Source organism: Malus sylvestris, chromosome 16 (genome assembly GCF_916048215.2).
Source record: "Malus sylvestris chromosome 16, drMalSylv7.2, whole genome shotgun sequence".
NCBI lineage: Eukaryota > Viridiplantae > Streptophyta > Magnoliopsida > Rosales > Rosaceae > Malus > Malus sylvestris.
The window spans coordinates 10,082,735-10,095,589 of NC_062275.1; the positions used below are offsets into that span (position 1 = coordinate 10,082,735).

Here is a 12,855-nt window from a genome sequence, read left to right on the forward strand (position 1 = left end):
CACGCTCACCAGCCACTAGTTGTAAGACCTTGTTTGGTATCAAGGATTGGATTGGATAACTGATTAGGTTCCATGTATATTGAATGAAAAAATGGATGATGTTTTGCTGCCGATCACTTAGTGAAGATGGGACTTTCTTGTGCAACTGTGTATCAGGAGTTGCTTGATCCTCCTATTTTCATAATTGATATTCTTGGCGACGACAGGGTTGGTTTAATCAGACCCCATCTTGTTTCTGTTTGAGTTCTGCTGTTGGTGTTGTCTATTTCCATCCGAAAAAATGGTTGATGTTTTGAGGTGCACCAGATAGCAGTTGTAAAGTACATATTTTTTTATAGTTTGAGATTGGAGAAATACCTTTGCATCTGCACTGAATCCTGTCATGAACTTGACTTGAACGTAACCAGTTACTCCTAACAGCGGAAGCAGAACGAGGATTATAAGAGCGAGTTGCCAATTTGCGACAAAAGCAATCACCAAACCAGCAATTGCCATTGCTAGATTCTCAACAACCAAAGCTAGAGCATCTCCAACCAGCCCTCGCAGAGAAGCTGCATCTGCAGAAAGCCTTGCACCAATTGCACCACTCGAGTGCTCGGGATCGTCAAACCAACTTACTTCCATGTAAACCACCTTCTTAAAGCACATAGATCGGACTCGTTTTATTAATTTACAACCAGCCACAGCAAAAAGGTACTGTCTTGCGGGAAGTACCATGAAGGATGCCACTCCCAGAACAATGAAGATTACGGCCCAAAACTCAGAGTCCTTTCGGAGTTCACGAGGTGGCTCAAAGAAGGACTTGATTACACTGGATATCAGTACCCCAAAAATAGGTAAGATTGACCCATTCGCTACTGCGGCTATGGTACCTAGTAATAAAACAGGGATCTCTGGCTTGTTCAAGTACGCCAGGCGGCGAAGTGAAACTTCTGGAGGCGCACTTGATGACGCTGACTCAGGAATATCAGGTCCTGCATGTGCTGCTTCAGGGACACCTACTACAGTGGGCACATCATATGAGACTGAGAAGGAATGATGACTGCTACTTCCTCTTCCAGATGATCCCTTGCTTATGGATCGTAAGTTTGAAAGTCTTTGTCTTGAATGTTTCCGATAATCCATACTTATAATTTCTGGCCTTTCATGATCATTCACAGATGTTTGTTCTGACACACTGCTCATTTCTTGCAACCTTATAAGCTGGCTATATGCTCCATCAGAGTCCTTGATTAGCTCAGAATGTGGACCTGCTCAGACGAAAAAGATCAGTATGTGCAGTATGATAAAATGTAAGGAAACGTTGAACCATTGGCAGTGAGATTGCAGACCCATATGGTATAATAGGATACCTTTTTCGACAATTGTTCCCCTGCGTATAACAGCAATGGTGTCAGCATCCCTTACTGTGCTCAAACGGTGGGCTACAATGACTGTGGTTCGGTTTACCATAATTCTGTCCAGTGCCTCCTGCACAACTCTCTCAGATTCTGCATCAAGAGCACTTGTGGCTTCATCTAATAGTAGAATTCTTGGGTCTTTCAGAATTGCTCTAGCTATGGCAACTCTCTGCTTTTGGCCCCCAGACAGCTGAGCTCCATGTTCACCAACCATTGTGTCTAGTCCCTGAAAAAAGAATTGAACAAGCAAAATGGTAAAATTCCACCTAGTGGAGTTAAAAATTGACAGCAAATATTCAGCGAAGAAACACCCAAACTTAGAGCAACTATAAACAGAATTAACCTGAGGCAGTTTGTCTATGAATTTAGCAGCATTAGCGAGCTCAGAAGCAGCCAGTATTTCTTCATCAGTGGCACCATCCTTCCCGTAGGCAATGTTATCTTTAATGCTAGAGGTAAACAAAACGGGTTCCTGGCTGACAAGGCCTATTTTCTGTCTGATCCATTTCAGCTGGAACTCTTTCAGATTAATACCATCAATAAGAACTTCACCAGCTTGGGGATCATAAAATCTCTCAATCAAACTGATTACAGTTGATTTACCACTTCCGCTCTCTCCAACCAAAGCAGCAGTTACACCACTAGGTATTGAGAGTGAAAATCCATGGAATACTTGTTCATCCGGTCTCGTAGGATAACTAAAATGAACATCCCTCAGTTCTATGTCTCCACGTATATCATGCAACTGCTTCCCATTAGTATCATAAGCATCTATCTCCGGCTTTCTGTTAATCGTCTCAAACATCTTATAAGCTGCAGCTTGTCCAGCAGCAAATGCATTCATGGATGGAGATGCTTGCCCAAGAGACCTGAAAATTTATTGCATTAACTTTCATATCTTAATATTCTGAAGCATCAAATTATCCAATTTTTGGAGTGAGAAAGGAGGAGGAGAGGAGGAATAGTCTACAAGTTTTTGAATATCGCATTCTTGCAACGCATAGACTATGCCAAATTTATGGAAATGCACTTACATGGAACCAGTCAGCACAGCGAAAATTACATTTATTACTTCTCCTCCTGTATATCCTCTTTCAAGAATCATCTTTCCGCCAAACCATATAGCCAAAGCATAACTACACATCATAACAAGCATTCCCGCTCCAATTCCAAATCCAGATGCCAAGCCCTCTTGTACACCAGAATTGTATGCCTTAATTAAGGAATTGTCGTAATTAGCTATAGCTTGTTTTTCTCCTGTAAAGGATGCAACCTGCATTGGGAATGCCTGTAAGATTTAGTTCTATAAAAAGGCAATATTATTATGAAAATTTTATTTTAAAGACAAGTAGGCGTACAGTTCTTATTGAACCAATTGTCTGCTCTACTACAATTGCTGCCTGTGAATAAGCAGTTTGTCCCTGGGATGCCAACTTTGATATAATTATGCCAATGACGGCACCAGAGAGGACGAGAAGAGGAAGAGATGATAGCATGACAAGCGTGAGAAGCCATCCCTTAACAAATGCTATAACAAAGCCTCCGATGAATGTTGCAATTAATTGGATAAAACTTCCTACCTGCCACAAGAAAATGAAACGGAATCAAGATGTGAATTAGAGATAATGACAATAACTGAAGGTTGTTGTGTGGCACTGGCATGTAAATACCTTTTCGCCCATTGCCTCTTGAATGAGCACGGTATCACCTGACATCCTCCCAACAATTTCCCCAGTGTTCGTTTCTTTATCAAAAAAGCCAACATCTTGCCTTATAATTGTTTTCAAGTATAAACTTCTTATTCGTGAAGCTTGTCTCTCTCCAGTGACCATCCAGCAAGACATTTCTGGCATATAGAAAAAGCTAATTATCTCATTTTCCAATGAGCCAAGTTATTTCCTTAATACCTGCAGGGAGTTCAGTAAAACTTACGTAGAAATGAAAGAGCAGCAGCTGCCACAGCCAAATAAACGAACTTTAGAGCCACCTGAAAAGGATATTGAGTTGGCCTAAATTATTTCCCACTAAACCTAGTAATAATAGTTGCATATAGCACAATTTACAAATATGAGAATTTCTTAATGCAGAAATTTGGTGGAGGGGCAATGATCCTATTTAGCAACAAAACTGCAGGCACCAGATAACCGGAAAAAAAAAAGTTCCAATAAAGAAGTTGAGAGCTCAGTTGACACAAAAATTCAGATGGAACTGTATCGAACAATCTGCTACATACGTTGTTATTTGCTTTCCTTTTATGCTATTGCTCGGTTGACTTAATTTCTAGAGATGTTGCACTACCAGAGAGAAGTATTTATCAGGTTTTAGTCACAGAATATTTACCTCGGAAACTGCATCAACCACGCCTTTGGTATTCCCCGCTCCTCCAAAAGAATTAATTAAATCTCCAAGGATTATGGTCATGAGAGGCAAACAGATCCCATTTCCAATGGCACTGATTGTACCAACAGACATTAACAGGTAATCCAAGGAATCAGCAAAGGAGAAAAGCTTGTGAAATGGAACCGTTTTGGTGCCATCCTCCTTGCTCTTGCTTGTATCTTGTGCGTTGTTTTCAGAATCCACCACTGCTGAGTTTCCGTTTGATGCTGTCGTAGCCTCCTCCTTGATTACATCTCCATTAACAGGATTTTCCTCAGCCATGTCTTTAACAGTAATAGTTTTAACTTGCTATAATTGACAAGCAGCAGCACTTCCGAACTCTTCTTGTTTTTTCCCTTTTGTTTTCTTGGAAATTCAACACTTCAGAAAGCTTAGTTGCTTTGTTTTACAACACAAGCAATTCAGACAACTTGGATGGTGAGATCAGAGCTGCAGGAGAAACAATTTATGGTTTGAGTAAATTGTACTTATAAAAACCACATTAGTTCATGAGCACTAAATTGACTATAGGGTTTAGGTAAGCAGTAAAGAATACAAACCCGTATACAATTCCGGCATTGAAAACAAAAAATTTGGCCCCATTGAAACAACACAAGAAGTAGTAACTCAATAAATAACGAAGAAGGGTGGTTGTTACTTTGCAGTGAAAGATTATTACAACAGAACTAAACATTAAAATGCTTCACAAAGCATGCAATATAGGGAAGTTAATTCTTTTCAGATTTTCATATGAACAAAAAGAATAACCACCTTAAAAACTACCTACTAACTTGATGAAACGAGGAATCAAACGAAGGAAGGAAACAAAGTGGGCAGCTGCTAACGCATGCTAATTGCTAAAGGACTGAAACTTAAAGGAAGAGACATTTTTACAAACATCAGAGGTGCAACCTTAAAAGTGGTGCAGGAAACATTGTAACTGCGAAAGATGAAGTTTCTTACCAGTTTTTGGGAAACGGATTGATGAAGTTTTTCGGATAATTCCCCGCCAACCATTGCTTTTTATACATCGCAGCCCTACAGATAAGTCAAACGTTCACATTATGGAGAAGATTAAAGAAAGTAGATACTTTTGAACTTAGTTGATGATAGAGATGTTATATAGTGTGTGAGATTATGACACTTGGCAGAAGATTAGCTAGGCAGTTAGAGTAGTTGCAATATTATGTCCTCTATAAATACCTTGTATTGTGATGACTTTCAGATTAAGAAAAGAAAATATACAAGAGAATTACATCTAGCTCTCTCTCTCTCTTTCTCTCTAGTTCTTCCTTGTTCTTCTTCTATTCATATATATATACAGAATTCATGTTTCTCTCTTTAGCTTAACATGGTATCCAGAGCCACCATGGCTACCGCTTCTTCGATCTGTCACAAGCTTCCGCTTTTGTCATTGATTGTTACAAAGTTACAGTGCAATTGCTGAGTTGTGTTCTGTTTCTTCGGTTTCTTCTTCTACAAGATTCTAGGGTTTCGATATTCGGAATTTTTTTTTTTCTGCTCGGAATCCTTCTTTCGCTATCTTCCTCGTTCTTGCACTCCAGGTGTTTGTTAGTTTGTCGCTGCGAAGTTTCTTCGTTTCTTCACGATTTTGTAAGTTGATTTCTTGCAAAATGGTTACGGCTAGCCAATTACAATTGCTTCAATCTCCGATTACTGCACTTATTCCTTCTCTTTCTACTTCGGTCAATGTTAAACTGGATGACTCCAATTATCTTAATTGGCATTTTCAAATGCAATTATTACTTGAAAGCAATGGTATTATGGGATTTGTTGATGGATCTGTTCCTTGTCCTGCTCGCTGTGTATCTCAATCTGCTAATTGTGGTCTGGATGTGTCACATTCATCTTCTTCTGTTCCTTCTGATGAGTACTTGATCTGGACGATGCATGATCGGGCTCTTATGCACTTGATCACTGCTACTTTGCCTCCCATAGCCATGTCCTGTGCTATAGGTAGCACTAGTTCTCACGATCTATGGACTCGACTACGGGAACAATTTTCTACTGTTTCTCGCACTAGTATTTTTCAATTGAAGTCCAATTTGCAGAACATAAGGAAAGGTACTGATATTGTGGCTCAGTATCTGCAAAAGATAAAAGTAGCTCGGGACTATCTTACTGCTGCAGGTGTTTCTTTTGTTGATGAAGACATCGTCATTTTGGCTTTAAATGGGTTGCCGGCTGAGTATAATACATTTCGGACTGTTATTCGAGGTCGAGAACAAGTCATTTCTCTTCAAGAATTCAGGTCTCAGTTGCTTGCTGAAGAGGCCATTATTGATTCTAATACAGCTGCACCATTTTTAACTGCCATGGTTGCCAATCTTCCATCTCAGGCACCTACAGGCTCATCTCAGTCTTTTTCTAATGGTCCAGGACAATCTACTTTTGTTCACAAAGGCTTCAAGCAGTTCCATCAATATAAAAACAAGGGCAAGGGCAAGTTTAATCCCGGGTCCAGAAACTTTACTCCCCGCCAATATTATCAACCACAAACTCATGTTTTTCCAGTTCCTACTCCGGGAGTACTTGGGCAAGCACCGCAATCCTCTTATAAACCTTCTGCTCCAAATTTTGTTACATGTCAATTGTGTAACAGTGACGGCCACACAGCACCATTTTGTGCTTCTCCACATCCTACCCGCCCTCAATGTCATATCTATGGCAAAACGAATCATGTCACATGGTTTTGTTTTTACAATGAGCAAGGTCCTAACTATATTGGTTCTGGTTCTCAACGGCCTCTCATGTCTGGTCAACATTTTGGATCTCATCCTGGACAGCAATATGGACCTCCTATGTCTGCTTATAATGTGCAACCCGGTCTATCACAACCACCAATGCAGGCCCTACACACAGTGGTTAATCCTCCATCCCAACCTTCTCCCTCACAGGCTAACTCTCAGGTTTGGCTTACTGATTCCGGTGCCACCAATCATATGACCGCCGACTTGAGTAACTTGTCACTGGCTTCGCCCTATCCATTCAATGAAACCATTCAAACGGCTAATGGTGAAGGTTTGCAAGTGTCCCATATTGGCAATACTATGCTTCAAACTTCTGTGCTTCCTATAAAGTTGAATTCGGTGTTATATGTTCCCAAATTATCACAGAATTTACTTTCAGTTCACAAGATCTGTCTGGATAATAACTGTTACCTCATTTTTTATGCTTTTTGCTTCTGGATACAGGACAAAGCCACAGGGAGGATCCTGTTCCGCGGATTATGCAGTAATGGACTGTATCCCATTCATTCCTTCACTACTCCCACTCCTGGTTTTTCTCAGTCCAAGCTCCAAGCTAAAGCCTTTGTTGGACAACTTGTTAACTCTACTATATGGCATAGTAGGTTAGGTCATCCTTCTAATTCCATTGTTTCTTTGATGTTGCATAAGTCCAATATTTCCTGTGCCAAAGATTTTGTACCTCTTGTGTGTGCCAGTTGTCTAGAAGGCAAATTTTGTAAGCTGCCATTTCCCTCTTCTGTAACTAAGTCTGTCATTCCCTTTGAAGTCGTGCATAGTGATCTTTGGGGTCCTACACCTTGTAAATCCATTGATGGATATCGGTACTATGTTACCTTCATTGACGAATGTACTAGATACACGTGGATATTCCCACTCCTTAATAAATCAGATCTTTGTGCCACTTTTATTGCCTTTTATGCCTATGTACTGAATTAGTTTTCTGCTACTGTGAAGATTTTCCAAAGTGATGGGGGAGGGGAGTTTAGTAGTACAAAGTTTCAATCTTTTCTTGTTGAGAGAGGCATTGTCCATAAAAAATCATGTCCCTATACCCCTGAACAAAATGGGTTGGCTGAGCGCAAGCATAGGCATATCATTGAAACCTCCATTACTTTGCTTCAAAATGCACAGATTCCTTCTCAGTTTTGGAGTTTTGCATGTCAAACAGCCACTTATCTTATAAATAGAATGCCTACTCCTTTATTATCCAATAAGTCTCCTTTTGAGTTACTATATGGGAGTGTTCCTGCTATTTCTCACTTACGAATTTTTGGCTGTGCGTGTTACCCTCTTCTTAAGCCTTACAATAGCACCAAATTACAAGCCAAAACTACTAAATGTGTCTTTTTAGGCTATGCTTCCAAATACAAAGGGTTTCTTTGTTATGAAGTCATTCGACAACGCATATATGTATCAAGGCATGTCTTTTTCTGTGAACATGATTTTCCATATCCTGATTTATTGACAGCATCTAAAAAGGTTCAGGTTCATAATGATACTGTTTCCTTGCCTACTTCTTCTGTGTCTTTCCCACAACCAGTTGTTACCCCACATAACTTGGTTGTTTCTTCTATACCTGTTCCCTGTCCTTCATCACCTCATTCGATTTCAACTTCACCATTATCCTCTTCAAGTCCCAGTTCTTCTCCGTCCATTACTGTTGAAGGCAATGCTACTGTTGCGCTCCCTGTGGCACCTGTCCATGTTGAAGAAAATGCTACTGATGAGATCCCTATGGCCCCTGTCCATTGTCCTGAGACTCTTCAGGCAGTCTTGCCACTTCCACCAATGAATCTACACCCTATGCAAACCAGAAGCAAAAATGGGATTATCAAGAAGAAAGCATTCTTATCAGCTATTCCTCCATCTGATGTCCCCGATTTGTCTTTGATTGAACCTACTTCCCATAAGTCAGCTCTCAAGTGTCCAGTTTGGGTACAAGCTATGAAAGAAGAGATTGATGCTCTTCATACTCAGAAAACTTGGAGTTTGGTGTCTTTGCCTTCCACCAAGAATTTGGTTGGTTGTAAATGGGTGTTCAAGATTAAGAGACATTTTGATGGTACTATAGCTCGGCATAAAGGTCGGTTGGTCGCAAAAGGGTTTAATCAAGAACCAGGGATTGATTATACTGAAACTTTCAGTCATGTTGTTAAACCTACAACAATGAGGATTGTTTTGGCCTTGGCAGCTCATTTTAATTGGTCTTTACGGCAGTTAGACGTCAAAAATGCCTTCTTACATGGCATCTTGCAAGAGGAGGTCTATATGGTGCAACCTCCCGGGTTTGAAGACTCTACTTATCCTAACTTGGTCTGCAAGCTTCATAAGTCTCTTTATGGTTTGAAACAGGCTCCCCGAGCCTGGAATGAGAGATTCACTGCTTTTCTTCCTCAGTTGGGATTCAAGACAACTTACTCTGATTCTTCCTTGTTTGTGAAGACTGTTGATTCTACATTGATCATTTTGTTGCTTTATGTCGATGATATCATCATCACTGGCAATGATTCTCTGGCTGTTCAACAGGTTATCCAATCTTTGACTTCTGAGTTTGACATCAAAGATTTAGGTCCTTTGCATTATTTCCTGGGCATTCAAATTTCCAGAACTGGAACTGGTTTGTTTCTCTCTCAGTACAAGTATGTTCATGATTTACTGGTGAAAACATAAATGGTTGATTCTAAACCTTGTGACACACCTTGTCTGCCTTATACTAGGCTTCTGAAAGATTATGGTGAACCCTTCAATAATCCTACACTATATAGGAGTGTTGTGGGTGCTCTGCAATACTTAACCTTTACTAGGCCTGATATAGCCTTCTCCGTTCATCAAGTGTGTCAGTTTATGCAGTGCCCTATGTTTTCTCATTATACTGCAGTTAAACGGATTCTTCGATATCTCAAGGGCACTATGGATTATGGCCTGTCTTATTCCCGAACTGATTTGGACATTAAAGCATTCAGTGATGCTGATTGGGCCGGCGATCCCAATGATAGGAGATCTACAACGGGGTTGATTGTTTACCTGGGTGGTAGTCCTATCTCTTGGTCTTCAAAGAAGCAACAAACTGTTTCCAAATCCTCCACAGAGGCAGAGTATAGAGCTTTGTCTTCTACTGCTGCAGAACTTGATTGGATTAAACAAATTTTGGGGTTTCTTCACATCACTATCTCTTCTGTTCCGGTTTTATTTTGTGATAATATGTCTGCCATTGCCTTATCTTTCAATCCAGTTCAGCACCAAAGGACAAAGCATATAGAAGTTGATGTTCACTTTGTTCGCGAACGTGTTGCCAAGAATCAGCTTCGGGTTCAATTTGTGTCTTCTCAGGAACAGTTTGCTGACATTTTAACTAAAGGCTTGAGTGCTCCTTTGTTTCACACCCATTGCAACAATCTCATGCTAGGATCATTCAAGCATGAGTTTGAGGGGGGATGATAGAGATGTTATATAGTGTGTGAGATTATGACACTTGGCAGAAGATTAGCTAGGCAGTTAGAGTAGTTGCAATATTATGTCCTCTATAAATACCTTGTATTGTGATGACTTTCAGATTAAGAAAAAAAAATATACAAGAGAATTACATCTAGCTCTCTCTCTCTCTTTCTCTCTAGTTCTTCCTTGTTCTTCTTCTATTCATATATATATACAGAATTCATGTTTCTCTCTTTAGCTTAACAGTTGAATGAAATACAATTCAAACTCTGACCTTTGATTAATTTTTCATTTTTTTTTTTCGTTTTCTTCTTCTTCAAGTATGGAAGTATCTGGGAAACTTGGGTTGCTCTGATATCTGGTAGTCGTAGTCCAACTCCGATATACCATTTGAGCTCCTGGGTCTGTTGTGCTGCTTGTGGTTTGTCGTCTCCTGATGTCCTGAGGTCAACTGTGCTCCGACTACCCCTACCCCACTGTCATGTTGGCTTTTAATTTTTACATAGACGACGAGTTTCTTTTTGTAATGTCAATGGGTCCATGTTTGCTTTTCCATTTTTCATATCACTTTATAAAATAAAATAAAAAAGGAATTTTAAGAAAAGCTATAGTACCGTTCACTTTAACGAAAAATCATATTTTTATATTAAAATGTCAATTCTAGTACTATTCACTTTACCCTTTATTTTGTTCTTATCGTTAAAACTCAAAGTTTTCAAACTATTTTCATTAGTTTCCTAAAAAATAATAATTGTGGCAGTCCAACCAACATGCACTTCCCTCTTGAAAAAGTCTAATAAAAATGACATTTAATGAATTTAGGATAATTTTTTTTCTTAAAGTAACTTAAAAATATAAGTGGATTTAAAATTTAAAATTTAAGTTTTACTCTAAGAGTTGGAGAATAATATGGGGCGATATGCATTCAACACATTATCATTTTATCGAATGTCTCCGAAGGGACTACGCAATATTGTTATATTTTTACACTAGCAAATAATAATGCAACGAGTATGTCCTTTTGTTTTAGAAAACAAGGAATGTGTTGTTAATTATTGTTAAACAAAACAAGAGACCATGACGACATCTTAACAGGTCATGACGTAAATGCAATGAGGTTCAAGCTTATTTTCCTGTATCGTCCTTATAGCGTGACAAGTCTAAGCGTGAAGAAAAACAAAGAAAAAGATATGTACACTATGTTACGTACTTGCAAATTCCTTTTCTCCTGAATAATGCCTATTTTTCTTTATTTCTCTTGCTCCTTTTTCAGTCACGGAGAAATGAATTTACTTTGTTATTCTAGTAGTAGAGAGAAATGAATTTATCTTGTTACTTGTAAGTTTTTTCCCTCTATATGATAGAGCGATATTAATTTCTCTTACACCTCTCACACGAAAATAATAAACATGAATGAATTTATTCCATTATATGTAAGTTCGTTTCTGTCTATAAACTCATTAGCGTTTATTGTCTACACAACGAATTGAGTAAAACAAGAAGCCGGTGTTGGAGTTATATACATAAATTGGACAATTAAGTTACATCTTAAAGAGAAACACCATAAGATCACGGCAAAAAACAAATGATGGCATCAAATATGGCTTGCACGCATGAGGTAGGTATGGAATATTATTGCACTCATGAAAATAAAAAATGCTCGAGCTTATGCTATAGAAGAACAATTTCAATACGACTTTCTAGGGAGACTTTTTTCTTGGGTCACTATTGTGCGCGTAGTTTTATAAAATATTCTTTTTATACAAATGACGTTGATGTAAAAGAAGGATTTGGATCATCTCCGGAGCCAATGGAGAGGATTCTCCTGACCAAGTATTATGGGCCGTTAGATAAAAATTCAACGGTTATAAACAGAGGATCACTTAAAAGTTATAATAATTATAACCGTTGGATAAAAATCCAACAGCTCATAATGCTTGATCAGGAGGATCCTCTCCATTGGCTCAGGAGAGGATCCAAATCTGTAGAAAAAAGGTCGGGCTAAAACGCTTGGCAGATCAGTAATAATTAAGTTGAACCAGTCAATTTGAAATTTTGAATTTCAAAATGATAATTATCATTAGATCGTAATAATAACGACATGTTTATAAAATTTTAATCAAAAGATATGTCATAAGTCTTTTCTCAAGTTGCTCACTATGTAGAGCCAAAGAGATACTCTGATCAGTTGAATTAAGCTTTGCTTAGTGGCCAAGTTAGTAAAATTAATGAACATGACTATTTGGCCAGCTCAATGGATGGCAAATTTGTGTGCACGTGTACTAATTAAGCAGTCGTAACCAAGATATTAAATATCGATAATATCGGAAATATCGGTAGTCTAAAAACACGGAAATATCGATGGAAATATCGGGATATTATCAATATCGATAAAAATAATATGGAAACCACGGAAATTGTAAGAAAAACTTGAAAATTTTTATTGAAACTTTGTAGGATGTTTATTTAGTCAATTATTTATTAGTTTAACATAAAAAATTGGAACGAAATGCATTGCATGATGAATTTAACTTATTTAAGTTGATTATATAGCGTGCTGGCAAACATTGTGAGCGTAGAAAATATGTAGTAATTAATTAAAGAAGTTTAAACACACTATAATCATTTATATTTAATGAATTAGTACAATATTTTACACTTTATACATTGCATGATAAGATACATGAGTGATTTAGTACCACATAGAATTCCTATGAGGTTCAAAATTTTGACTATCTTCATCATCTCTATGTGTAGAGTAAGTGTATTGTGAAGAGTAGTCATCAAATGATAAATCCCCAAAATAGTTTTGCATGTAATTGTTAACATGCCACCCATATGGATCCGAGATTGGTTGATGTTGTCCATAA

At 38.4% G+C, this 12,855-nt stretch overlaps 1 protein-coding gene across 6 annotated transcripts in view; it reads right to left on the reverse strand.

Annotated features, from left to right (window-relative positions):
- The window catches only part of LOC126607548 (ABC transporter B family member 11-like), a 30,670-nt gene extending 20,249 nt beyond the window's left edge, over positions 1-10,421 (reverse strand). For 2 of the 6 annotated variants that reach the window (XM_050275178.1, XM_050275183.1), the window contains exons 1-10: positions 10,260-10,421; positions 4,743-4,817; positions 3,741-4,229; positions 3,333-3,387; positions 3,071-3,246; positions 2,759-2,980; positions 2,435-2,673; positions 1,744-2,269; positions 1,353-1,626; positions 358-1,250 (exon numbers count right to left, since the gene is read on the reverse strand). In XM_050275178.1, coding sequence (XP_050131135.1) covers positions 358-1,250; positions 1,353-1,626; positions 1,744-2,269; positions 2,435-2,673; positions 2,759-2,980; positions 3,071-3,246; positions 3,333-3,387; positions 3,741-4,061 — 2,706 coding nt within the window. In that variant the 5' untranslated portion in view covers positions 4,062-4,229; positions 4,743-4,817; positions 10,260-10,421. Of the gene's footprint in view, positions 1-357; positions 1,251-1,352; positions 1,627-1,743; positions 2,270-2,434; positions 2,674-2,758; positions 2,981-3,070; positions 3,247-3,332; positions 3,388-3,740; positions 4,230-4,550; positions 4,700-4,742; positions 4,818-10,259 lie in introns of those variants that run through there. The other 4 variants (XM_050275182.1, XM_050275176.1, XM_050275175.1 and 1 more) reach the window with 4 other exon arrangements.
- Positions 10,422-12,855: the final 2,434 nt, after the last annotated feature.